General features: G+C 46.4%; 2 protein-coding genes across 2 annotated transcripts in view; one reads left to right on the top strand and one right to left on the bottom strand.

Moving 5' to 3' along the window:
- Positions 1–400: 400 nt before the first annotated feature.
- On the bottom strand, positions 401–11,785 carry MED8 (mediator complex subunit 8). The gene is made up of 7 exons (XM_086617525.1): positions 11,745–11,785; positions 8,499–8,617; positions 7,308–7,452; positions 6,489–6,629; positions 5,987–6,068; positions 3,944–4,192; positions 401–872 (listed from the first exon to the last, which is right to left on the bottom strand). The coding sequence occupies exons 1-7, from the start codon at positions 11,748–11,750 to the stop codon at positions 808–810; spliced, it is 807 nt and encodes a 268-aa protein (XP_086473651.1). The 5' UTR covers positions 11,751–11,785; the 3' UTR covers positions 401–807.
- An 85-nt stretch (positions 11,786–11,870) lies between these two features.
- Positions 11,871–26,652, top strand: part of SZT2 (SZT2 subunit of KICSTOR complex) — a 60,268-nt gene continuing 45,486 nt past the window's right edge. Inside the window, 11 exon segments of the mRNA XM_086617726.1 lie at positions 11,871–11,900; positions 12,127–12,252; positions 12,429–12,602; positions 12,939–13,109; positions 15,004–15,135; positions 17,185–17,344; positions 17,817–17,923; positions 18,114–18,324; positions 19,402–19,572; positions 24,922–25,153; positions 25,817–25,946. Of these exon segments, the coding sequence (XP_086473852.1) occupies positions 11,871–11,900; positions 12,127–12,252; positions 12,429–12,602; positions 12,939–13,109; positions 15,004–15,135; positions 17,185–17,344; positions 17,817–17,923; positions 18,114–18,324; positions 19,402–19,572; positions 24,922–25,153; positions 25,817–25,946 (1,644 nt within the window).

Below are 26,652 nucleotides of genomic sequence, written 5' to 3' on the forward strand. Positions count from 1 at the left end.
GAAGTAGCTAAGAAACTTTACAGGAAACGGAGAAGCAGAGAATTATGGAAGTGAAATCAGATCCAGCTGGGATTTGCAGCAGCATCAGAATACAAAAGCTCTGTGCTTCGGTTCCTGAAACGCTGGCTTCTTGCTGTGGGCCTTGTAACAGTCTTTCCCACTATTTTGCTTTCTGGGGAATAGTCATAATGGGTTTACAATGAACAAAATGCTTACTGCTTACGTTTATACCCTGCTGGCTCACTTTATAACAGTTCTTTACACATAAGCCTGCAGCTCCAGCACTCAGCCTCCAACGTCTTCTGTGTGTTTGAGATTGGAGCTGCTCTGTAGCCTTACCCAAAGGAAAATGAGAGTCCTCACGACCCAAGAGATGGACACCAGTGTCTCACAGTGTGCATAACAAGGTCTTTATTCAACAAGAGGGAGGGAAGAAAGAACATCATGAGTGAACAAGCAGAAACAAGGAGCAGAGTGCTCCATGTAGCTCTTTGGGTTTTCTATCAGGAAAGGGTAGCTGTCCTCCAGGCCGGACCCGAAGAAGATGGGATCAATACCAGAAGCAAAGTCCTCTGCTCTGACTGAACAGAGAAGTACTTGTGTCCAGGACACGTGGCTACTAGCAGCTCCGCACAAACCACCCATCACTAAATAAAAGCCAGGGAAGGGCCTCATAACCCTCAGCTCCCTGGATATGGTGTGTGGATATGTGAAAGGACTTCAAAGTCCTAGAAGGAATCCAGGTGTGGTGGCTGCAGCAGGAACAATGCTGGTAACTGCTGTTCCCTGCGTCTGGCTCATCTCAGCTCATCTCTGATATGGATGCATTGAGGCAGACTTGATGTTTGTTTTTATGCCACTCGGCATTTTTCCTGGAGAGAAAAAAAAAAAAGAAACAGTGCAAAATCAGGTATATGAGAGGACATTTGCTCAGAGGCATGCAAGACTCACAACCCTCTCTGGGTTTTTCCTGTTCCACCCCAGGTACCACACTAGGCTTACCTGCTACAGCATCTTCCAGCTTCTGACCTAACACAATCTCTTTCTGACCTAACACAATCTCTTCTATAAACTGGCATCTTTCTCTGTTGAGAAATCTCCTTGACAATTCCTGTGTCCCCCTACTATCCCTTCAAATTCTATCATTGTTCCATCTTAAACAAGCCTTTCTCCTTGTCAGGAGGCTCCTACAAGAGTGTGGGACTTGTTCAGTCTCACAGAAGTTGCTGGCAGCAGCACTCACAGAAGTACCCAGACTAATCTCTATTTCCCTTTCAGAGGCAAACACAAGTGTCTGTATCCCATTCCATATAACACTATTTATAGTCAGGGCATATATTCAAGTTACTGAGCCTCTCTCAGATCTCTTAATTTCTCTTAACCACATCCACCTCTCAGGCATTATTACTCTTTGCTGATACCAATCATACATGGGAGTGTGTTCGAAGACATTGCACTAGCTTACAATAAGCGTACAGTGCTAGACAAAACTAAGATGATCAGAAAAATAAACAAAAAGACAGTGATTAAAGAGCAGCACAGAGGGATATTCAAAGAACACTCCTTCAGAAAGTGGAATGTGTGTTCGAATTAGAATAGAAAAAAAGGACAACTTCTGAAATATAAACTGTAGTGCAGCAGGACAAGAAAAGATTTGATGAGAAAATGGCTAAAAGAATAAAGATTATTAAACTTTCTCTATCATATCCAAAGCAGGTCATTGCCTGCAATGAATTGGCAGGCAATCTGATACCACTTCAGTGCTAACAATCGGTAGACAAATACTCTTAGACATCACTCCGAAAGGAAGAGTGAACAGGACTGCCTGGGTCACCTGCATCTGGAACACTATGAGTGGTTCTGGTGTTCCCAGTCTCGAAAACAAACAGAAAAGTTGCAGGTAGGAGTGACAAGGATGGTCCAAGATATCTTATCATTTTCACACAAAGACATATTGAACAGAATAGGACACATTAGCTGGGGAAAAAACAAAAAGCATGGACAAAGGGAGGAGGACACGACAGACTTTCTAAAAAATGAAAACTATTATGGAGAAAATAACTGAGGAATGATTATTCACTATTTCTCACAACACGGGTGAAAAGGAAACATGCAATAAAATAATCAGACAAAAGATTTAAACATAAAAAGGAAGTTTTTTTAGCCAAACATGCGATAAAGCTGTGGGACATATTGCCATAGGTGTTACAGAAGTCAAAATTGTAATTCAAAAGGAACTGCAGAAATTGATGGCTGCTATACCCACTGGTCTCAAACCAAACTCTGGCTTAAAATCCCTAAAGAACAACTGCTGTCAGGATGTACTTTGTTCTTATACTCTTTCAGCGTCAGCTATGGGCACTATCAAAAGCAGGACAGTGGGACTGACCTTTGGTGAAACCCAGTACAGCTGCTCTTATCAAAAGGGAACTTCCCTGTAACACAGGCTGGACAAGTGCTCATTACCAGCACATTCTGTTTCATGTACAGAAGTGACTGTCTTCCCATCCCGGGGACAGTGTTTGTGGGTATGCAGCCAGAAATCACAGAGGCCTTCTTTGTTTCCAAACCACAGTGGAAATTACTTTCTAACTCTTACATAAATACATAATTAACTTCGGATTAATATTGTTGCTCAAGTTCATTTCTGAACAACAGTCATTATAGAGGCAAGAAAACACCAATTAGGATATCCGATATCCAAAATCTCAATTAACATGAACATAAGAATGACAGTACAGGGTTAGGCCTCTAGGTCCCCCAGGCCAAACCCACTCCTCACAGCAGAGGAAATTTAAGGAGCAATACCAGAATAGGGCAAGCCTGCAGCGATGCCTCTGCAGAATACCTCCTCAGCTTCTAACATTTTGTGGCACAGGGACTTGGGAGTCAAAGATTGTATCTTCAGGATTAGCTGTTGACTGATTTTTCATCCAGAAATTTACCTCCTTACTTACTTTTCCATCTCTCGTAAACTTTACCTACCTATCACACACTTGGCAACGTGCTCCACAGTGTAATTATTTAGTATTCAGAAGAGTATCTCCCTTTTGTTCTGAATCTACAAGCCAATACTTTCATTGGTGCACTTTCATTGAGCCTTCTGTATCATGGGAAACAGTGAACAATCATTCCCCATTCACCCGCTGTATACAATTTAGGATTTTATAGTCTTCCATACTTTCTTCTCCCTAAACCAAAGCTATCCCTAATAGCAGAGACCAGAACTGCACATAATACTGCAGGTGTGGGTGCCCAATGGATTTATACAATGGCCTTATGATATCCTCTGTTTCTCTGTTCCTTTTCTATTAATTCCTAATGTTTGGTTTGCATTTTTGCCCCAACTGAACATCCAGTTCATGTCTTTACAGAACTATTATATCATGTATCTATTTCCCAAATGCAAGTAACTAGGTTAGAGTCCACGTGCTGGACATGTGAAGTCAAATTGCTATGCCTATGTGTTTCACTTTATATTTAATACAAATGTAAACTACTGTTATCGGTATATGAAATCCTTCTGTGACTCTTCACAGACAGCTTTTGTTCTTTTCCTACCTTAAATAATTCATTATCATCAAACTTTTCCACTTTATTGCCTACCCACAATTAAATTTGACAGCAAAACCCCCAGCATAGATCCCAGCTAAAGTACGCTGTGATCTCCCCCTGTATTGATTCCTATGTTCCCTGAGTCTATTATTAAAACGGTATTGCAGTGTGACTTAAGAAGCTGAAGCCAGATGGCTGGGATCCATTTCAATGCCTGAGTCAACTCTAAGCAGCATCATTCCACTGTTACAACCTGACTCATGTTATTAAGGCCAGAAAGAAACCTCTTGGTTATATCTACAAGGTGACTGGGGAACAGTCTCTACATCTGCATTTGCCTTTCTTCCTCCCTGCACTTCAATTGCTCTCAGATATGCAATTTATTTACCTGGCTGTCCTGCTTGTGCCATCTGCACTCCTGCCAGCATTGGCTGCTGCTGAGCTGGTGCACCTGACATTGGGACCTGCTGCATGCCCGAAGCACCTGCAATGATGGCACCAGCTCCTGGTTGGCCTGACTGGACAGATCCTCCAGAGCCAGGGGGTCTCCGGTTTGACAGTCCTTTCCCAAAGGCCACAGCTGCTACCAGTGCATTGGTATCTGCAGGGTTGAAAGTCTGCTTATTCTGTCGTAAACCTGTAGAAAAATAAGTGATTTTGGAGCATTTTAGCAATCAAGTCTGAAAAGTAGCATCGCTGGTCCTGAATTTACTTTTCTGCTTTTTTAGTGCATATAATAGAGATCAGCTTCTAACAAGCTGTCCTGCAAGAGTCTCAGCAGGGTCAAAGAAGCTGCAAAATCCAGGGACAGTGGTGATGCAAGAGCTTCTCCACTGAGAGCGGGGCATACACTGCTCAGAAAAGGAGGACAGAGGGAGCAAACCCTTCCATGCTTCTGAGAATCATAGAATCATAGAATGGTTAGGGCTGGAAGGGACCTTAAAGATCATCTAGTTCCAACCCCCCTGCCATGGGCAGGGAAACCCTCCACTACACCAGGTTGCCCAAAGCCTCGTCCAACCTGGCCTTGAACACTTCCAGGGATGGGGCATCCACAACTTCTCTGGGCAACCTGTTCCACTGCCTCACCACTCTCAGAGTGAAAAATTTCTTTCTTATATCTAACCTAAATCTGCCCTCTTTCAGTTTAAATCCATTGCCCCTTGTCCTATCACTACACACCCTTGTAAAAAGTCCCTCTCCAGCTTTCCTGTAGGCCCCCTTTAGGTATTGGAAAGCTGCTATAAGATCACCCCGGAGCCTTCTCTTCTCCAGGCTGAACAGACCCAACTGTCTCAGCCTGTCTTCATAGCAGAGGTGCTCCAGCCCTCTGATCATCTTCGTGGCCCTCCTCTGGACTCGTTCCAGTAGCTCCATGTCCTTCTTGTGTTGGGGACTCCAGAGCTGAACACAGTATTCCAGGTGGGGTCTCACAAGAGCAGAGTAGAGGGGCAGAATCACTTCCCTCGACCTGCTGGCCATGCTCCTTTTGATACAGCCCAGGATACGGTTGGCTTTCTGGGCTGCCAGTGCACATTGCCGGCTCATGTTGAGCCTCTCATCCACCAGCACTCCCAAGTCCTTTTTCTCAGGGCTGCTCCCAATCCACTCTCTGCCCAGCCTGTACCTGTGCATGGGATTGCCCCGACCCATGAATGTTCCCACTAAAGGCTCTTCCATGCTGAATCCTATGGCAGGTAACAAGCACTGTGTTTTAGATAAACAATGGCAACATCCCTTTTGGAAGCTCATGAGCAGCATGGTGTCTGCAAGTTCTTCTACCACACATCTGCCCAGTTACACTATTAATCCTGGAAACCAGACAGGACCTGTGCTTGGGTCCTTGCTTACACTATGTGTGTGTGTCAAAGATGACAAACTCACTACCTTTGAGATCTGTGCATAGCACTTCCAGGAATAGTGAAGAGCTGATGGCAGAGACCAATAAAATAAGGAAGTCCAGCATCGGAGTCAGAACCAGAAGAGGTTGACCATGAGTCTGAAGCAGCCATCATCTAGAGGACGGCACACAAAAGCCTGCCAACAACATGCTGTGGACTCATTCAGAACACAGCTAAGGAGTTTCCCATTCACTGCCACTGCATTTTCACAGCTACTTCTATTAATCCAAGTTGACTGAGATGTTTTCTTGGTAAATGCTTACCACCTCCTCAAAGGGGGATATGGCAAAGGGTTGGAATGATCCTCCTGCCATTCACAGGTCACATAGGCAGGATGCACTGCACCCACAGGACCCATTTTCAAATTAGGGGGCTCCAGGACAGCCAATCTTCCATCTTGTGGAATGCTTTCGTCTATGCTGCTCATCTGCATTTCCCATGCTTCAGACTCTTGGATTTACCTAATTTGTCACTATTCCCTCAGGCCTGCTGCTTGGACTTTGTACCCCACTTCCACCTCAGCGACATACCTCCACTTTCAGATTCACGCTCCTCCTTACTGATTTTCTCCAGCAGATTTGAGCACATTTTGTTCAGACTTTGGATCTGTTTCTGCAAAATGAAAACCATCAGAAAGTGCCAGGATACCTCCAACTCAGTGCAAGTCAGCAAGGTAAACAAACAAGCTTTCTCTCCTCCGTGTCTGTGTAACCAAACATAAGCATTTTGGTAGCAGAGCCTAGAGAGCCCAGTGCTAATGTGAGCAGGAGGGCACTGTGGGGATGGGATAGCCTTTGCCTTTCTCTGACTAGTCTGATGGCACCTACTGTGAAAAAACAGCAGGCTTGATACCCTTGGTTTGTGAAACTGGAGGAAACCAAACCTCAGCTAGGGTCAGCTGAAGAAATCTCAGACAGAAAAGGACACAGCAAAAAAGAAAACTGTCAGATGGAAGGGTGAAGGAAGCAGAGTTTAAGGGTATCTTGTGCCCTAGGATTAAGAGGCAGAAGTATCAAACTCTTCTTCACCTACCTGTGCCACATCAGGGCTAATTCGAGCTGCATCTGTGATCAGCTGCTTCTCCTGCTCCTCCACCTCGGGGTCAGGCTTAGTTCGAAGATGATCAGGCACTACCTCATGGCTGAACACCGGCACACGCCCCTCTGTCTGCCGCTGCAATAGTTGGACAAGCCACACTCAGAGCCTCCTCCCCCAGCGAGGCACTCAGACATCTCAAGACCAGAGCACAGGCCATGGTGCTGGAACAAGGCTAGTACCATGCTTTGGGGAAACCTCCATCTGGGGAGCGTTACGAAGTTTGAACAATTCGTCTAGGAATTTGCACTGTCCCTGTTCAGTCAGATCAACCCACGGGGGTCTGCAATGCAATCCCACCAGCATGGCCATGATCACTTGAAATGTTTTCTCACTCAAGCAGAGAATAAATGTTGCTAGCACACACCGGAGGTTCTGTAACACACCCCGTGTTGGTCAGATGACAAACAGCGCAAATCTAGATGCAGACGTCTGACAGAAACAGCACTGCTACAACAGTGAAAACCAGGAGCTTGCAAGGAGACATCCCAGTCACACAAAAAGACACTCTTTCAGCCCCAACATCAGGAAAACACCACATTTATGAACAGAACACCTCTTGTAAAGCGTATGCAGTGCAAGTGTTTGTACGTGAAAGCCTCCCAGCAAAGCAGCTCCCAGGCAGAACTACTCATCACCTTTTATTTCTCTACACCCAAAGCTGAGGAATGCCAAGCACAAGGAATGGCAAGCTGGAGCAGATACACCAGCGCTTTCTGATACTCCAGGGGCAACACTCAGAGGGACGTTTCTTACCATGATCTCCTCATCGCGGTCTGGAGACAGCACTAGGGGTATGATAACCTGGTTTCGCAATAGTGGGGTCTTCTCATGCTTTAGCACTTTATTCAAGGTGTTCAGCTGCCCTGACAGCAATGCAAAGCTGTCCAGAACTGAAGGCCTGGGAAAGCAAATAAAGAGGACAGAACATGGAAAGGGATGCCACAGATGGTTTTTATCTCTTCTTCACTCAAATGGCTGAGAAGTGAGGAAATAACATTATTATTCCTTGAATCAGTCTACTCCAGACAGTAAGCAGTAAAACCTGGGGCTGAACGTACAGGTGTGGACAAATCCCAGTCCCTGCTGCAAATAGCTCAGGAACATTACAAGCAGCACCACTGGAAGTGGCAGTTGTTTGGGATTTCAGTGACATACACAGAAGCAATGCCTTCCTTATCACTGACTCTCCCAGTGCAATTGTAGAGCAAGGTCTGAGAAACAATTTAACTGCTAAGCAGTACAGACAGGAGAGATGATATTTATAGCTTGGCTATCCAGACTAAGCAACAATGAAGCAAAATAACTGATAATCTTGTCAAGGAGGTCCCCTTCAGATTGCTCTCTCTGGGGAATTCGTCATCTCTTGTGCCTTCTGCAACATTAACTATAGGCACTAACTGCCTGTGAAGCTTCGCTGCAGTGGCAGACACTGTCTAAGATACTGTACGGTTTATTAAGCTGTAGCTATAACATCTTTATGCTCCATCAGGAGAAGAATGCCACCTTGCATGTCTCTCAAACTGTCTGGTAAAACACACAGAATCAGCAAAACACAAGAGCTCAGTTTATACCAGAGCCAGAAAAAGCCAGAAAGGTCAAGAAATACAGAAAGAACCATTACTCATTTTATAGTGTAGGTGGATCTGTAAGATATTTGTCAGAGAAGCTTCCAGTCACTGAAGATGCAACTCTACTTCTCATAACGTGTCTAGATTAAAAGGTGTTAGCACGACTCCATTACTATACAACATGAAACCTATGGATTTCAACTGGTTTTATGGTGGAAAACATGTAGTGGTTCTTCCAGCAGAAATGTGAAAAGCAAATTTAAACCTACTGACAATAGGCTAATGTTTTTTAATTATAATTTGTGGTCCTTTGAGCTGAGTCTGGAACACCTTCAGCAGCAACCGACAGTGCCCCCAGCTCTGTGAGACACCTTACCATGTGAGTCGGTCGTACTCGTTCTCCAGCTTGTAGATAAAACTGACCAAGGAGTTCTTCAGGTCAGCCACCTGACTGATGAGCGCCTCCAGGGTCAGCTCCAGCTGCTTTTCCTCTCTCTAAAAAAAGGCAAGACAGACAGATGACAACAAAGCTTAACATCTTCCCAAGGTATTGTGGATCCACACACACGCATATAGTCCAGTCTCTCCTACAGAGAACCTCCTTTTCAGGGGAAGCAAAGGGAGAATCTGGAGATAAAAATCCTATGGTTTCACACTGACCCCTTCCCCTTGGGCCGGAACACTTAAGCATGAGACTTGTACCTGAGAGAAACCCTTGGTTAGCTGTCCTCTTTAAGATGTAGATGAGCGTAGTGAAGACATCATCACTTACATCTCTTTTTCACCACGTCAGGCAAAGCCATCAAAGTTAGCTCATGTCACCTTTGTGACCCATTTAAGCTAACCCAGCTCAAAGTAGATTAGTGTTCTTTCAACCTTTTCTGACAGCAGATGTGGGCACAATGATGTCTTCAATCAAAACAGCCCTTTGCAAAATGAGTATCAGGCCCACAGCCTAAAGACTCCAGTTTCTGCCCCTCACCTCATTCTTTACTTTCTTCCCGCCCAAGAGCCACTTCCAGCTGCTAAAGAACCTGGCAGCTTCTATTCTACTTGTTCCTCACTGGCTGTGGGAAGTCCTGCCATGACAGAGGTGGCGAGGTGGCACATACCAACACACACACATCACCTCCTGCTTTCTGTTCTGGATTAAGTTGTTTAAATAACCATTTCCACTGACGTCCTCAGGTGAGGGACGATGCTGACAGACAAACTGTCAGGACAGGGGACTGGCTGCCAAAGACACCAAGGCATATCCTTGACTCTTGCAAAAACCCTCTAGAATCTTACCTACTCTAAATTATTCATACTACAGTATTGCACAAAACATAATTGAAGTCTCAGCCCTAATGAACTGCTAATGTAAGTTGAGAACTGTACAATAATAATCCACGAGAAGGGTGGGACAAAGCAATCAAATAATAGAAAGGGAATGCCGATTGGGAAAGCAGATAGAGTGACTCAGGCTGTTGGCACGCTTGCTATTGGGTTTGTTGTTGTTCTGTTTAAATACACTGGACCAGTGTGTGCTTCACTAGAGAGGTTATCAGGTATCTTCCATGTTCACGAGAACACAAAATTATTCTATTTTATTTAGTCTGACAAGACTATAAAGGTTCTTTTAGTAATCACTGATCAGACTTCACTTCACTTCACTTAAGGACCTTAGAAGAAACAACTAAGTCAACTTTCTTAAAAGTTGCTTTTAAGAAAAGCAATGGAGTGGACTCACGGAGCGGATTGCTGGGTGTTCCACCAGCAATAAATGTACTCTCCTCCATCTTGTGATGAGACTAGTCAGTTCCTGTGCAATTAAGAAATGAGTTTACAACTGTTTGTGTGCGCCGTGTTTGTGCAAGATTAACTAATGCCTGTATTACAAGTTGGGCTGGCAGCCAGTGTTTCACTGCAGGGGTGCCAGGCATGTGCGCCCACGACAATTCACCTGGCCCGTTGCCTGTGCTTATCCAAGAAGCCCTCAAGAGGATGAATGAAATCCTATTGCACAGCTCTATTGCTCTTGCAGCAGCAGCGTACTCCAAGCCTCCTTCTTTCGCAGGCTCTCTCCAAAGCCATTAAGAGCTGGAAGCAGATGTAAGCGCTGCAAAGTATGCACGCAATAAGACCAACCGGTGTTTCCAAGGAACGCTGAGCCTCTCCCAGGCATATGCTATATTCAAGCAGTGCTTTAAGGAGTTCATTAGCAATACTAAATCGCCTGAAGTAGTTAAGATAGGGCTTAGGGGAAGGGTTGCTGAAGGATCTCCTGATACAGAGCAACTGAGAGGTTAAGGCGAAATTCAGAGTAGGTATTCGTAAAGCAACATGTGGCAAAACAAAGGGGAAAAAAACCCAAACCAATCCTGACTTTCCACACACAATGACATTCTCTGAACTGATAACACTATCACTCAGAAACAAGATCTCGGGATTATCTGAGGGTAACCCATGAAAACATCTGCCCAACACTCAAGAAGCAGTCAAGGAAGTAAACGCAAGAAAAGGATTTATTAGAAAAACAACAGAAAACTAAGCATCATTATGTCATCATATGAACGCATGCCTCATCTGCATCTTAAATATGTGTCGCTCCTGTCCCTCCAACTGAAAAGGGATAGAGTAGGAATATGTACAAATAAGGGCAACAAGGATGATCAAGAATATTCCATCAGTTCCACAGATACAGTTAAAAATAGAAAAGAGACCCATATATGCAAGTGGCTGAAACAAGGAGAGACAATATGACAAACCCTATAGGTAAGGAATTGCAGGACAATCCATTTCACCTTCTTTTCCAGTCCGACAACCAAGAGGCTTGCATGAAGCCATTAGGTAGCGGTTTCAAACCAACCGAAGGAGGTGGATCTTTACAGCCCGTTAACTTGTCATTAACTCTGCCACTCTTTTCCATTGGACATTACAGAGCCTAAAAATTCACAGCCCTTCAAAAAGTAACTACATCCTTCTTCCATCAATGAAAATTTATCCCAGGATATTAAACACCACGGAAGTGCTGGCAATAGTCTATACAGAATGACATCAGCAGCTTATTGTGCTCCCACAACTTCTTTTAGGCATCAGCTTCTCGGCTAGCGGCAAAGCCAGGCTGCCGGGCAGGTGGACCTTTGGTCGGACGACTCTTACCACGGGCTGCAGCAAGGGCTGAGAGGGAGAGCTGCACTCCGGTACCCGGGCACGCACTCACCGTGCAGTACGAGGGGGCCGTCGCGCAGGGAAGCGTCGCACCGGCTGCCCACGGGCGAGCTCAGCCTCCCGCCCAGGCTGCTTCAGCCCGGGGCGGGGTTTGACCCCCGAGGAGACGGGCCGAGGACGGCCGGGAATTACCGCCGCAGCCCCGGCCCGGCCCAGGCCAAAGGCGGCGGCAGCGCACCGCCCGCGCATGAGCCGCCTGGAGCTCGGGGTGTTCGTGGCAGGCGGCACCGAAACGCGGGGCCCGACCCCGCCACAGACAGGCCGCTCTGGCCGGCCTGCCGCCCGCGGCAAGGCAGCGGCCCGAGTAGGCCTGCAGCGGGCAGCTCGGCTCGGCTCCCGGCCCGCCGCGCCCCCAAGCCAGTGTGCGGCCGCGCTTAGCCCCGGCCCGGCCCGGCCCGGCGCCCCTCACCTGCATGGCGGCACCGCCCCGTTGCCACGGGAGAGCGGCGCTTCCGGGTCAGCCGCGCGCCGCGGGGGCGGGGCCTGCAGTGCGCGAGAGCAGAGGGCAGAGGGCACGGGGCGGAGCCGCGCGGACATGGCGGCCGCCGAGAGACCCGACTCGGAGGTGGGACCGGGCCGGGGGGGGGAACGGGGAGCGAGGGGAGGGGTAGGCGCGGTGCGAGGGGTAGGGCCGCGGCGGGGCCGGGCCGGCCGGGGCTGCGAGGGAGGGCGCGGGGTGTGCGTGCGGGGCCGGAGCGGCGGGCGGGTGCGGGACGGGACGGGACGAGGTGCCCGCCGGGGTGCCCTGCGGTGACCCGGGCCGCCGTGCTCCTGCCGCGCTCCCGCCGCAGGTGGAGGAGGCCGGGCACGTCTTCCTTCTGATGAAGAAAGACTATCGCATCTCCCGCAACGTGCGCCTCGCCTGGGTCCTCAGCCGGCTCCATCAGGTCATCTGGGCTGTCCCCGAGCCGGAGCTGGTGAGTCCGTGCCCTGGGGCGGGTGGTGTCACCGCGCTCTGGTGTGGCAAGCTGGCTCTGCGCCGCTCGTCAGTAGCTGGACCCTGCGGAAGATTGTAACGCAGTTAAAAAGCTCTCTGATTCTTCCCTTGGCTCGGCTCAGTGCTCTCTCGCTTACCGTTTACATGTTCTTGTAGGTAAAGTCAGAAAATGAACTTGATGTTCTCAGCATCTTGCCTAACGGGTGGCAGCCAGACGAGCCCGTCCAGCCCAGGCCCTATCTCCTCGTGCCCTCTACACGGGTCACCTTCCTGGCCCGCCAGTACCGATTTGTGATTGAACTTGATCTGAGCCCTTCCACAGGGATTGTGGTAAGTGCAGAAACTGCCTCTTTGAGGTGCTCTAGACCCGTTCCTGTTTGCTGAGAAGGCTTATTCCTGTCTATGTTAGTCTTAACTTTTTCAGAAGTCTTGCTTTTTCCAGGAGGGAGGCATGCAGTGCTCCTAGCTAGGCAGCTTACTGGCAAATTCTATTTCTCGGCTGAATGCTCAACGTGTGACTGACTTTAGGTTACGGGGAGCCGTCGTTTTAATCCTCCTGCCGTTGCAGAAGGATGTTTGCTGTTGGCTCTGTGTGGTGGGGCAACCAACAATGACATGGAAAATCGTACAAGATGAAAAAGCTGTTTCCTTTCTCTGTTTCTGTAGGATGACTCAACAGGGGAGATAATTTTTGATGAAGTGTTTCATGCCCTTTCCCGGTGCTTGGTGGGATTGTTAAGACCCTTTCGGATCCCTGGTTCAGACATTATCTACCAGCCAGAGATCTTTGTCACTATCCAGGCGTATTCCTCCATCATTGGCCTGCAGTCCCATCAGGTAAAGTTCAGCCTCTTCCTTGGCACAGCTCAGTGTGTGAGCAGCTCGCTGTATGGGCTTCCTGTGAACGCAGAGGAAAGTGGGGGCATGTGGTAGCTGGGCCCTGCTGTCTGTGATGCTGCGGACTTGTCTCATTAAAACATGCAGCCTGACACACAGTGAAGTGGATGTGAGCAACTTCTCCTTTCTGGCCAGGAAGCGGAGGTTTCTTCTGGGGGAGTAGGGCCCAGCAGAGAAAGCCGCCCACAGGCACGGTCTCACAAGTTGGGCCACAGGGAGTATTTCCCTCATGTCGAATGTGTGCTTGTTGTTTTGTTGGATTTTTTTTTTTTAACTTCTGTTGACCAATTCTTTTTGGCCTGTTATAATTGACTTGAAACATTCAAGAAGAGCTGGTGTGCCCAAAAGCTTGTTTGCCTGCTCCAGCTGTGTGGCAGTGGTTTGTGCAAAGATAATTGCCTCTTTCTACAAACCTTGCTCTCTTCTTGCACTGGTATGGATATGTTTCTCCTTGCTGGAGAGAGCAGCCGGCCCCAGCATTGAGATTATGAGTGAGATTTTACTTTAGCCAGGACAGATCTGTTTCATAAGGTGAAGTCTGATTTATGGTGCCAGTGTGGGTTTTGAAGTTTATCCTTGATCCCTTCCACTTCACAGTATTTTCACGTTATTTTTATGTTTCTGATGGTGTATTTCATCTCTTTGCTAGTACCAGGGAAAGTGAGTGGTATCAGGAGGAGTCTGTTAGTCTGTGCCTGCTCCCTCCGTCTGTCTTTCTCCCCAGCCTGCCTCTGCCCAAGCCTTCTGTGAGGCTGCAGCTTTTAATGGCCTGTGTAGTGCTTGAAGAGCGTGGCCTTTGCTTTAGTACTTAATCTTAGGTCCTACCAAAGTAAGTGTAGCAGGAATTTCTCCATTTGCCAATGATATGTCATCTTTTCCAGCTATGCTGCAGATGCCATCATGCTCTGCCTCAGTATCTCCCCTATTTACACTAAATTGAGCACTCTGAAGTTGATACATTTTTTTTCTTTGGATCTGTTTAAAGACTAAAGACCGGTTTATTCTATGAGGCCAGGAACTGTAATCTCTAGGTACAACTGGCTAAGCTTTATGTTTCTTTTATGGAAGAAAAGGCATGTATGTGTATCACTCATCCAGGAAAGCCTGTCTATGTTGTAATCATTTACTTTTCCTATGTCACTGTGAGATCTTGCCCATCTGAGGTTGAGGGAATGTGGATAACATGCAGTGTCCCACCTGTCTGTTGAAGTCTTTGTCTACATGTTGTGTCTTCTTTGCCTCCTGGTTGTGGACAGATATTGCCTGTACAGTGATGGCATCTGTAAACATAGGTGTCATGACTGTCAGCTTGAGGAGTTTCTGTGGTGGCAGGCTTACTCTGCTACATCACTCAGCCTCTTTTGTAACGTCTAGTCTAATTTTTTCCTTTATTTCAATTTACTGTTCCTTTATCCAGCCACTTACTGAAGGATAATTGGATCAGTCTATAGGTGAGATTAGAACAAACAGACCTTCCTTAGAAACATCAGACCAGAGTTAATGGCTTCTAACAGTGATCCCACATCACTTTCTCCTAATAACTGCTTATCCTGGAAGAAGGCAAATGAAGTAGAAATTTCTTGCCCAAGAAGGAGATTTCCCCAAGAGTGATGTGAGCATCTGCTGCGGAGTGCACTGCAGATGCCACAAGACACCGCTGCTCAGAAGCATTTGGCCCTGAGCAGGAATAGTGAGAAGAGGCCTGTGCTGTACTTGTACTTTGTCAGGGACATGTCTGAACTTCACCATGCAGACCTGTGTTCCTGTGTACTGTTTTAGGGGCTGGTACTATAGAACATAAACTTGATGACTGACATGTGTGTCCTTGGGCCAGGTACTATTCCAGGGCTGTCAGCTGGATGAGACAAAGCGAGAGGCCTTTCTGCACCAGGTTTACACACAACTTTGTGCCTTTGAGAACAAAGTGGCAGAGATGCTTCAGCAACAGTATGAACCCAAACCGCAGGTGAGGTGGGCAGAGGTGGTTGGGGTCTTTTCCCTCCCTGGAGATTTGCACTCTGAGGCCCCTCTGGGGTGGAGTGGCAAGAGGAACAGTGGCGTAGGCCTGAAGAAGGAACAGTTGAGGATTTTCTAAGATAACTTTGTGGGATCCAGTAATGAGACATGAAGACTGAGGAAAGCAGAACCAGTAAGTGTTTAAAAGAACTGATGAGAATGGTTACCTTCGCCAAGGTTGTTGTGCAATAAAGCAGCCTGGCTTCTTGTACATCACAGGACAAACTGTAGAATGTGCTTTCTCTCTGAAGGAGATGGTGGGACAGGTGATTATCATTAATCTATAAATAGCCATGAATATGCCCTTCGTCCCTGTTACATTTCTTGACTGAAAATACTTCCTTGTTACCATGAAAATTGACCATTAAACTGAATAAACAGCCAGTGCAGTTTCTAATACTCCTTGAAATTGGTGGCAGATGCTGTTTGGTAGCCACAGATGTATGTATCAACAAGTTAGCAATAGCCTGTAAGCTACAGCTTAGGATGAAATTAAAGATGAGACTCTGTAGAGATTCAAAATGTGCGTGGATTTTTTGTCAAGATCATCTTTCCTGATATTGGAAATAAAGAATTGTGAAGGTTACATTGTGGTACTGCCATGTTCATGTGGCGGTCACAATTGTATCTATGGGCACCCTTCTTGCAGTCAAAGGTATTATTTGCCTTACTGAGGTTATTTAGTCCTTATTTAGCATTAGTTATTAGAGTTTGAGAGAAAAGAAAAAAAAGTCTCAAAATTAGATGAGCAAGAGGCTACTGGTGGTCTGTTGCAGTTGCATATCTGAAGTGCTTCAAATCTCATATTCTAGCTGAAGTTTGTATCTTTGAATGTTAAGACTGTCAGTCCTGGAACAGAAAGAAGATTGCAGGAAGTAAATACCTTTACCAGTGTGTCCAGCTGGGGTTTTTGCAGTGCTTTGTATGCATTCCTGCTTGCTGCAGTGTTTCGCTACCCTATAACTTCTTCCATGCAAATGGGGGAAAGAGACGCGCTTGCAGGCCAGAGGGACTGGTGAGTCCTGCCACAGGCTGTGGGGTGGAGGTGGGAGGCCCCAGGGGAAGGGCAGGAACTGAAACTTTTTTTTACTTTTGAAGTTGCATTAGCTGTATCATTGTCAACAAGTGCCTGAATTTAAGGCATCTGGCAAATTGAAGTGATGAATAGTCAGTTTTTGTGCTTGCAGCCACAGACTGCTCCCATTTGTGCAGAGCAAAAGTTTAGTTAGTTCTGATTTTCTCTTCCCACCTCCAGTCATCTATAGCTTTGCAGGGGAGGATCTCACCTATTCTCTGTATTAGCAGTAAAAATGAAGCAATAGTTTATTACAGGGTTGAACTGCCAGAGCCTTCTGGAGATGAGGGGATGATGAACACAGTAGGTTCCTCACCAGTGTAATTATACAAATTCCAGGCTTTGCCTGGGGGATATTTTTCATAGAAGATGCAGGAGAAGCCTATCTGCATTTGCTTATATCAGCACTGCATAACGAGTGCTGTTTGAGCAGAGTTAAATGCGTAGGCACCAGGCTTTGTTGTTACGAGGCTCCTTACTCCCTCTGCTGCAGTGCTTCATGCGTGAGACATAGCTGTCTCTGCCTTTGCAGGATTTCCGGGCTTTGCTTGTGTAGATGCTGAATAGCTGCAGCTTCTACTAATTGACAAGAAAAAAAGAGATATTCACCATCTCTTTAATTTGGAACTGCTTTGCTCTGCAGAGGAGCTTTAGTGACTCCAAAGTGTCTCATCTTTCCCTTTCTGTGAGAAATCAGCTTATAATAAAGCTCTAAGCATGTTGTCCCCTTCCTCCACCCCTGAGCGGCCTTGCCCAGCTGCTCTAAGGGGCCCAAGTGACCAGTACCTAGAGCACCTGGAAATTAAAGATAGAAGTGGAATGTGCTGAAGTGCTTCAGGGCTGTGGTGCCATGGGGCTGCTAGACTGAATGAGTAAGAACTAGGGCTAGGCTGGGGCCTTGTGGGTTTTTCTTTACTTTTCCAGGTGGATTTGTCACCTCTGAGCCAAGAGAGCCCTGGTGACGTGCAGGAGTCATCTGGGAGGAAGCCCAGCGTGTCTGTTGTCACTGCCGATGTTGGTCTCGTCAGCATGGTCCGGCAGGGGATCCTAGCACTGCAGCTGCTGCCCTCCAACTCCAGTGCAGGTTGGCTTTGTCCTCTGGGTTAAGGTTTGCCCAGTTGTTTGCGAAAGGTTGTATTCCTCCTGCCTTAGGCTGAGATTAATTTTATAACGGCTGCTGCGTAGACCCTTCTGTTAGGAATGAAATTTCACCAGCAACTTTTGCTCTGCACGCTGTGGACAAATTGTGGTGGTGGGAGTGGGGAGAACAATACTGCGCCACGTGCCATCTGTCAGCGCTAGGGAGTTTGTGAGGAAGCACAGCTGTGACTGTTGCTTGGGACAACCCAGGATGTGGAGAGTTGTGCCCTGCCCGAGTGCTTCACTGTACCTAGTTGGGAAGTTTGCCAGCTCCAGAATGCCTTGGAAGCTCTGAACCAACCTCAGGATTTTCCTTCCTACTTTTGTCCTGCCTGAATTTTGTCTCTGGTAGATATACTGGGAGAGTGGTAGCTGGTTGAGATGGAAGATGCACTGAGATACTTCCTTGTTTACAGGTATAATAATAATTACGGATGGCGTGACTAGTGTCCCTGATGTGGCTGTATGCGAGACTTTACTTAACCAGCTCCGCAGTGGCACAGTGGCCTGCTCCTTTGTACAGGTATGTCTGCTGGTAGCAGGTAGTGTGGGACCGCTGCCTGCCAGAGGGAGGAGGGTGGGTTGCTGTCAGTGATGTTCACCTCCAGAGGGGAAGGGGGGACTTCTCTACCAGTGTGAGGCCTTTACTGGTCCTCTGCCTTGTCCTCAGCACTGCTCTACTCTCTCAGGTGTCTTCTTTATCCATCCTGTAGGTGGGCGGTGTTTACTCGTACGATTGCAGCTTTGGCCATGTTCCCAATGTGGAACTGATGAAATTCATTGCCATGGCCACTTTTGGTGCTTACCTCTCCACATGCCCTGAGCTGGATCCCCTGAGCCTGGATCTGAACGTGTATCACAAGGCATTTCTGCTGTACTCCTTTCTGCGTACTGGGGAGTCCCTGAATCCAGAATACTACTGTGGTGAGGAGTGTGCATGTTCCCCTTCCAGTAGACAGGTGTCTTACAGCACCTCTCTTTGAGGTGACTCCCCAGGCTTGGTTATGCTGATACTCTCCCGTGTCTCCTCTGGGCCATGCCTCCTGTAGGCTCTGGGCGTTACTGGTCTGTGCACCCTCATCTGTGACTCCCCTCCTTGTTCCAGGAATTGGGTGTGTTGGGGGAAGCTAATGTCCCATTTTGCACCATTCCCCTTTCTGAGGACTTCACTCAGCAAACTGCAGTTAGACCTGCTGTATTGGAACGTGGAGGGGGTGAGAAGCTCTGGTCCAACCTTTCCTGCACACTGGCTAGCTCTCAGATGGGGACGTTATGGAGAGTTTGTCCTAATCAGGTTTGCAGATGGCAGTTTGGAATGAAAAACTTGACCCCTGAGAAGCATCCTAAACGGTTCTCTTGGTTGTTCTTATTGTGTGAATGTTAGTGACTGAGAGTATGCCAGGAGAGATTAGTTACCAGTAAAACATGGAAACACCCTTTCATGCCCTGGCGATGTGCTGGTGCCATCTGCACTTCCTTCCTGTAACTTGGCAGCAGAAGCCACATACAGTGACAAGTTTGAAGAGAGCTGGCCTGGGACTTGGAAATGTTGACTCTTAAAAAGGTCAGGTGTTAGTGGTTTAAACTCAAGGCTTCCACATCCTGGTACCTTTTAGAAAGCACCTGGGAATTCAAGGTTTTCCAGGGAAAGGGGCAAAGCCTAAAAACTTGGTGTGTGACTGTTGCAACAGCTGTGCAGTTTCTGCCTGTCTTGGCTAAATGCGTAACTCCAGTGTGTACTTTGTCACAAAGGCTGTCCCAGAGGAAGCAGGGCCTGGAACCCCACCCTGCCCCTCTCCCAGGCCTCTTGGCCACGACAGTGGACCTGTTTGCTGTGTTGCAGAATCAGGAGTGGGTGTAAGTGGTGCCTGAAGGATGTGCTGTTCTTAAGGCCAGCGAGTGTTCCTGGCAGCTTTTGTAGAGCACTTTGGGAGAGCTGTTGCTGTAGGATGAGAAGCAGGGGAGTTGCTCCTTCACAAACCCCATCTCTGCCATTTACAGTGTCCCAGCACAGACTGTTCAATGAGCACCTGGTGTCTGCAAGCAGCAACCCTGCTCTGGCGATGAGGAGGAAAAAGCACACTGAGAAGGAGGTGCACGCTGACCTCGTGAGCATTGTCTCAGTCCGGCTGCGCGAGGGCTACAGCGTCCGCGAGGTCAACATCACGAAAGGTGACTGTGCTGTGCTGGGGGCTGGAAGCTCAGATAGGACTCTGTTCTCAACTGTTCAAGGGAAAGTGCAGAGTCTGCCATCTCAGCAGAGTGGCTGGTGTTGTGGAGAAAGGAACCATTTAAGTTTGTTTCCATGAATAATTGCCTGACACAGAACTGTCTGGTATTGTTGTGCAGTTGCGCACTTGCCAAGCTCATCCTCTGTGGCTAGAAGTGCCTGGGGAGGGACAGTCAGACTGTGACCTTCTGTATCTTGGAATAGAGTCCCCACAATTGCAGGGAAACTCGTGACAGAACTTGGGGTTTTGCAGAGTGTTCTGCGGTTTCCTCTGTATTTCTCCTTTTCTCATCCCTTTCTAGTCCTTTGCTAGATGCACTCCAAAGTACTAACACAAAGTTGAGCCCTTTGGTACAACAGATTTAATGCCTCCAAACTGCAGTCTTCCAAAGGAAGAAATTGGGGGAAACAACGATATTGTTAGGTGAAAATGCCAGATCAGTCAGGACCATAACCAATACTTGAAGAACATAAAACCATCCAGTGATCCTGTTCTCTCATCTGACTCACTAGAGCTTATGGCACCTGGAGCACGTGATCTAGCTACTGACTAGGGACCTTGAGGGGTTTGAGTATCCCAGAAAGTGCTGGTAAACCCTACCTAACTTTCCATCTCCAGCTGTGACTAGTGGTAGTGCTTTAGCTGAAGAGGAAATGAAAAAATCCAGGTGCAAGTTACGAATTGCAAGCAAGAGAAGAAATTATTCTTGACCATCGCAATGACCAGGAGAAAGCCTGGAGGAGGATGGCATTCTTAAAATATAGTGTAAATATGTACCACACATGGTGATTCAGTGTCTTCACTGTATTTTGGGGGGATATTAGTACGCAGGATATGTTTTATATCAGAAAATCGAAGTCTGTGGTGTAACTCCAAAATAATTCCAAACTTGCTATATGATGTTTTCTGTTAATATACTGTGTTCTGCCTTAAAACCATGTAAATATCTTATGCCACAGCTCTGCTTGGAAGATTATCCCAGAGCTTTGTTGCTCTTTCTCTAATTTCTTTTCTAAACTCACTCAGACCAAATTAGACCTGTGTGGCTTTATTGTCCTTAATTAAGTTTATCCTCCTTCTCTGGCATTGCACAAACATATTTAAGAACAATGCCTTTCTCCTCGTAACTTTCCTTTTGGCAGGTTAAGCAAGCCAATGTTTCAGCCTCCTTTTGTAAGGGCAGACTTTCTGTTCTGTTTATTTATTTTAATAGCACTTTTTTTTTCCCTCAGTTGTTTGGTTTTCACAGTATGGTCTCATATTTCTTGAAATAGTTGATAAGAATGTTGTAAATGTGGTTTTATCACTAATAACTTCCCTGGTTCTGAAATAAAATAGCATATCTGATAGACCAGGAATCATATGTGCTTTCTCCAGGATTGCATTGCGTTGTTAGTGCAGAAATCTCTCCGTCTTCCACGCACCTTTGCTTCTAGCTGATGAGTCCTTAGGGATGTTTTATTGGTTTTTGTTTGTTCAGTAGTTCCTAAATGTGCTATTCTTCACATAAAAGTACTCTTAAGTTTGTCTCACTCGGTTCAGCTTGCTATTCCTGTGTGCTGACTGGAAATTGCAGTTCTTTCGACTTGATGCTCTTACAAATTGAATGGACCTAAACCAGCTTTTTTGGGGAAGGTTGCTAACGATCATATTAGAGGGATAATTTCTAAAGTTGGTCTTCCAGGAATATCCCTAATTTCTTGTTTCAGGAGTTTTCTATTAAAAGTAAGAATCTGCTAGCATTTCCCATTGAGACAGCTCTTCTAGTAATGTCTGCAGATTGCTTTCACTAATCTCCTATAGGTGTGGCATGAGATATTTCCCCTAAATCCAGGCAGATTAGGTCTGTTGCACTCTCCTTGTCTAGAAACGTCTGTGAAACAGTCTGACAAGTCAGTTCCTGTCCAAGCTGTGCTCAGTATTGTGTCTTTTATCCTTCTGTGTGCTAGTTCACTTACACCTTGGAGAGTGCTGAAGAAAGAGCCTTTCTTTAATCTGGCAGCAGTGGTGAAGTGCTCTTCGTGACTGTGAAGCCTTACATAGAAATGCTGGAATAGCAGGTGTGAATCATTCGAAAAGCAGACAAGTTCACGTTGTCCCTTTTTGCGGAAAAGTGTAGCTGCAACCTCTGGCTCAGGATATTGTAAAGCAGCAAATTCCTGGACTCTGGAGGAATGTATCAGAAATATCACCACATGTTCACCATGCTCTCTGCACTTTCCTATAGGTATCTTCCTGCTGCCTTTTAGCCTTTGGAATGCTGAATGGATTGGTCTTCCTTTTTTACAAGAGTAGAGAGCGGAAGAGCAGCTGCGCTAGATCAGAGTTACCTTCTGGGGTGAATAGCTATAGGCAGGTGCACAGGGAGGAGTAAGAATAGGATAAACATGATATCTCCTTTCTCCTTTCCTTTTTTCTTCCCTTTGAGCACTGTCTAGCTCTTTGCAGCTCAGGAACTCCCTGAGCCAGAAATACTTTCTATGTACTTTTCATAAGTCTTTGTAGAAGGAATTTAAAAATTAGGTGTCTGAGCTATCAAAAATACAGTGTGTATTTCTATGCCAGCCTTCAGAATAGTAGCAAATAATGTTATTATAGTTTGGAAAGGCTAAGGCTCTGGGGAATTTCTGGCTGTGATCAGAAAAATTATTGAACTAACATCTTAAAGTAGAATTTAAAAAAGATCAGGACGTTTAGGTGTTTAGCACTGCCTCTGCTAAGGAGAAACATGTTTGGCTAAACAGGGCTCTCTGGGCCATTCTGTATAGAAGTGTATAGCAAAGAACAGTTAATTAACCTGGGTTGCCAAAAGCTTTTGCCAAACGTGCAAACTAAAGGCTGTTAAGGAGCCAGCTGGCTGTGAAGCAAGAGGAAAAAGTGCAGTTGTGGACTTTGACACTGTCGCTTTTCTGCTTCACTTTACCAAAGGCAAAATAGAATAAATAGCTAGCTTTGTGCTCAGAGTTGCCTGGAGAGGTTGTTTGTGATATTTATAAATGTTCTGGTTACCCTCACCATTTAATTTTAGATATTTAGGCATTTAGAAGGCTACTATGGTTAGTTAGGAATGCAAAAGTGCTTGCAAAAGGGGAAGGATTGAAAGGTATGGAAGGGAGAGAAGCTGTGTCTGAGAAGCTATGGGGCATGGCATGTAATGGAGTTCAGCTCCTCTCGTATTTCTTTCTGGGACAATGTCAGGGGATTGCCCTCTGTAACAACAACAAAAAAATTCTCATTGACTGTTTTCTTTTTGCTGTGTGTTGAGGAGAACTTGGAGGACACTTTTCAAAACCTTGTGTTCCTCTGTGAATCAGTCCAGCACCGAAAATGGCTGGGCACAAGCTGGCCAGTGAGAACAGCTGTTCTCGGTGTTGGGAATTGGGAAGACAAAGTGAGTTTTCTAAAAACCGGAGCTGGACTTTATGAAAGAAATCAAAGCAGCAAAAGCTTTAATTAGCTATGAAGTCAAGAGCCAAAACGAGATCGCTTTGCAGTACACACAAGCTGAAGATTCGTCTAGGTGTGACTTCAAACTAAGCCAATATTTTGCCTATATTTTTAGTTTTCTTTGTGTTGGATTGTAGGAGTGAAGCCAGGATGACTAATGGAAACACAGGTAGAAGTAGGAAATATTTTTATTAATGATCTAGGCAAAAAATGTAGGAATTTACTTATCATGTTTGCTGTTGATGAAGTAGCAGAAGTTGTTATGAGAAGCAAAATCTTGTGCAGAAAGCAGTGAATGAGCACTAAAGCAATAAGAGTGAGGTGGCAGTATGAAATGGAAAGAGACAAATTTATAAATTCTTGTTTAGCCTCTCTGATAAACTAGACAATCTTCATGTGGAAGCAACAGATGGTATAACCCTGGAAAATGCATTTATAGTAATGCAAAGCACCCATTGTGGAAAATATTAGTGACCTTAAATAAAATCCCAGTAATCCCTTAGATGAAATACAGGTGAAATATAGTATGCAACTTTGAACATCTTTGTTCAGGAAAGATGAATTCTTGAGGTGCAGGAAGGTCTGGGACTGTTAAGGGGAATGGATATTCTGTCATAGGCTGATGACCGTGGCTTGGTTTAACCTGCACAGTAACAGCTGAAACTTGGTAAGGATTTCTTCCCCCAGTGCACATTCCTTCTCAATGTTATGGAAATGAAACTTCTGAGAATAAAAATAATTTAATCAAAAGAACAACAGAGCATGAATTTGACATGTACTCTGGAAGATTTCTTCTAAAAGTTGATGGCAGAAGAGTACTCTGAGGGAGCCTCCCAGCAGGGACCATGGGAGCAAAAAGCAAGATGGCTTTAAAGTGGAGTATAATCAGGCTGTGAAGGGGATGACCTGATGTGCTTATGACAGCAGCAAATGCAGCTCTGCAGGAAACATAGGATCCAGGCTGATGACCTGTTCGGACGGTTTCCAGCACATCCAATCACTTATCTCACAAATGTTGCAAGCCCGGCAAACTATAGAGCAGGCTGGACATCAGAATAGATGATTGAGCTGTTGAAACAGCAGTGTGGCACTGTTATAGAAAGTCATGTGTTTCCCTGGGTTGTTTTGGTACAAATACACATGCACAGTCAGCAGGAGTGTGACAGTTTTCTGCTCTTCTGGCTCAGTGAGGCTTGCTGTCAGGTGTTTGTGTTATTCTTGCTAGAGATGCAATGGCCCACTTAAAGAAAAAGGTGAAAATGTTCACTTCTTCACTTTGGGAGGAGAAGAGGGTCAACAACGGTGACAAGCTTTTGATCCTTGAAGTTCTAGATTGCATGAAATACTGTCTGTGCAGGAAGAACATGGAGTTTAATTCAAGAATTAGGCCTCACCTTCCAGGTTGTTTATGATCTGAGCCCATCATGTCCAAATGTCCATGTTTCTGCAGTGGGGTAGATTAACTGCAGACTGCAGATGAGAAAGCTTTTTAGCTTAAAGGCCCTGCTCATCTATGCAAAGCAGCAGCTTCTTGGAAACAAAGATGAGGCTGTGAAGAAGAGAGCCCATTGCAAATGGCAGCATCTTCTCTGAGTTTCGGTTGCCTTCTCCAGTGTAGATACCACATGTACATTTAAAGAACTGTTCACCAAATGCTGCTGTGTAAGCAAAGCCTCCCTCTGTTGGGGAGGAGAGAGAATGACTTTAGCTAAAGCCAACAGTTGTTGGATTACTTTGCCCTTCCCATAGCAATCAATCAGTCTCACAGTACTCAAGAGTTCCTGGTCAGAGATGAAGCTCAGATGTGTGCCAAACTTGAACTTACTCCTCTGCTCCCATGCAGGTGGGTCTCAGCTGGAGGTGAAACTAGTGCTGCTTTGGAAGCATAACATGAGGATAGAGTACTTAGCTGTGACACCCTGGCCCCTGGACCCATCAAAGCGCAGCACGTGGGTGGAGGTGACGATGGAGGGAAGCTATGACATCTTGCATGACATCAGTTGCACCATGAGGAAGCCTATCACCAGTCTATACCGCACTACAGTCATCCGGCGCTTCTGGAACACCTTGCAGAGGTGAGCTGGACCATCCTCAGCAGTTCCCAGTGTCTGATGTAACCAAGAAGTTCCTTCCTTGGTATGCTGGGGCATGGGTTATGCAGGTGGCCATCCCAACCTGGGGTTCCAAAGGAATGTGCTCTGAGGAAGAGGCCTGACTGGTGACAAGCTTGCCATCTAGTCAAGGAAGAAACTTATACTGGCCTGCAACCTAGTCTGTAAGGTTGCTTCATGGTGAAAGTGTTGCTGCCCTGAGTCCTGGTCCTGTGATGCAAACTTTAACTCTGACTGCCATCCCATGGAGGTGGTGTGTTCTTACAGCACAGCCTTGGAGCTGTGCTGTGTGATCTCATTAGGAGCAACACCTCATGTCACTAAACCTGAAGGGCCTGTGAATTTCCTGGCCAGGGTGACTTAGTCCCTGCTATTCATCAGATTCCTTTTCTAGCACTTCCTTTCCAGCTCTTATCATCCTCCTTATATATTAGGTTGTTATGCTTGAACTCCCTTAACATGCTTTTTGCAATCAGGCGTTGAATCCCAGCATTGCCCTAGAAAGCCTGTCTTGGAGTAGATGGGCTCCCAATACATAGGGAGTGTTCTGTGTGCAGGCACTGGGCTGACTGGGGCAGCAAGGGGGAGAGCGTGGGCTTTTGTGGCTAACTGCCTCTTCTCTTTCAGCATCAACCAGACAGATCAGATGTTGGTTCATCTGCAGTCTTTTGACACTGTCCCAGAACACTTCACCATTCCTGAGAGCACCAAGAATGGAGTGCCTCTCTTCTACATCCCCCCAGGCTCCACCACTCCGGTATGTTCCCTCTCTGTCCCATTTAATGTGCGATAGGTTGTCCCTCCTGCCTATTCTGTCTTGCGCCAGGGGATGCCGAGTCCCAACAGGCAACCAAGATCTCCTGTAACTCTCAGGCTTCATCTCTTGCGTTGTCTTCCTCAGTAACAGAGTTCAGGTGCAGTGCAGTGCCTGTGAACAGCCCATCCCAGACTTTTTCCCCTCTGAGACATCACCCTATGTCTTTGTTGCTGCAGCTACACCTCTAAGCCCCACAGCAGGTCCCCTAAGTGTGCTGTGAAGCTTTCTCTTGTAGTAATGTCGTGTGTGAGACTGATGGGGAGGCTGACACGCTTATTTTTGCCATGCTTTTTCAGTGGATACCTCCTGTTTGTGGAGTGGCTGTTGGCAGTCTTGTGCCCTGATGATGTAGCTCATCACCATCAGGTGAAGATATAGGATGTGCTGAAGAGTTGTTGTTTAATAGGCTCGTTGCTCTGAGCAGTCATGTGGAAGGTGCAGGAGAGATACTTGTCATGTGCACAGCAGATGAGAAACAAAATATGAGCTAATAGTTTCCACTGCAAAATTCAAACTCATTGAAGCTCACTGAGCAGAAGTGGTAGCGTATTACCTGTTCCCTGCTAGTGGTGTCCTTGGCATTGGTAGAAGATGACTAGCAGATATCAAAGCTAGGGGAGCTTTAATTTAAGAGAACTATCCATTT

The sequence above is a fragment of the Tauraco erythrolophus genome, chromosome 10, assembly GCF_009769465.1.
Source record: "Tauraco erythrolophus isolate bTauEry1 chromosome 10, bTauEry1.pri, whole genome shotgun sequence".
NCBI lineage: Eukaryota > Metazoa > Chordata > Aves > Musophagiformes > Musophagidae > Tauraco > Tauraco erythrolophus.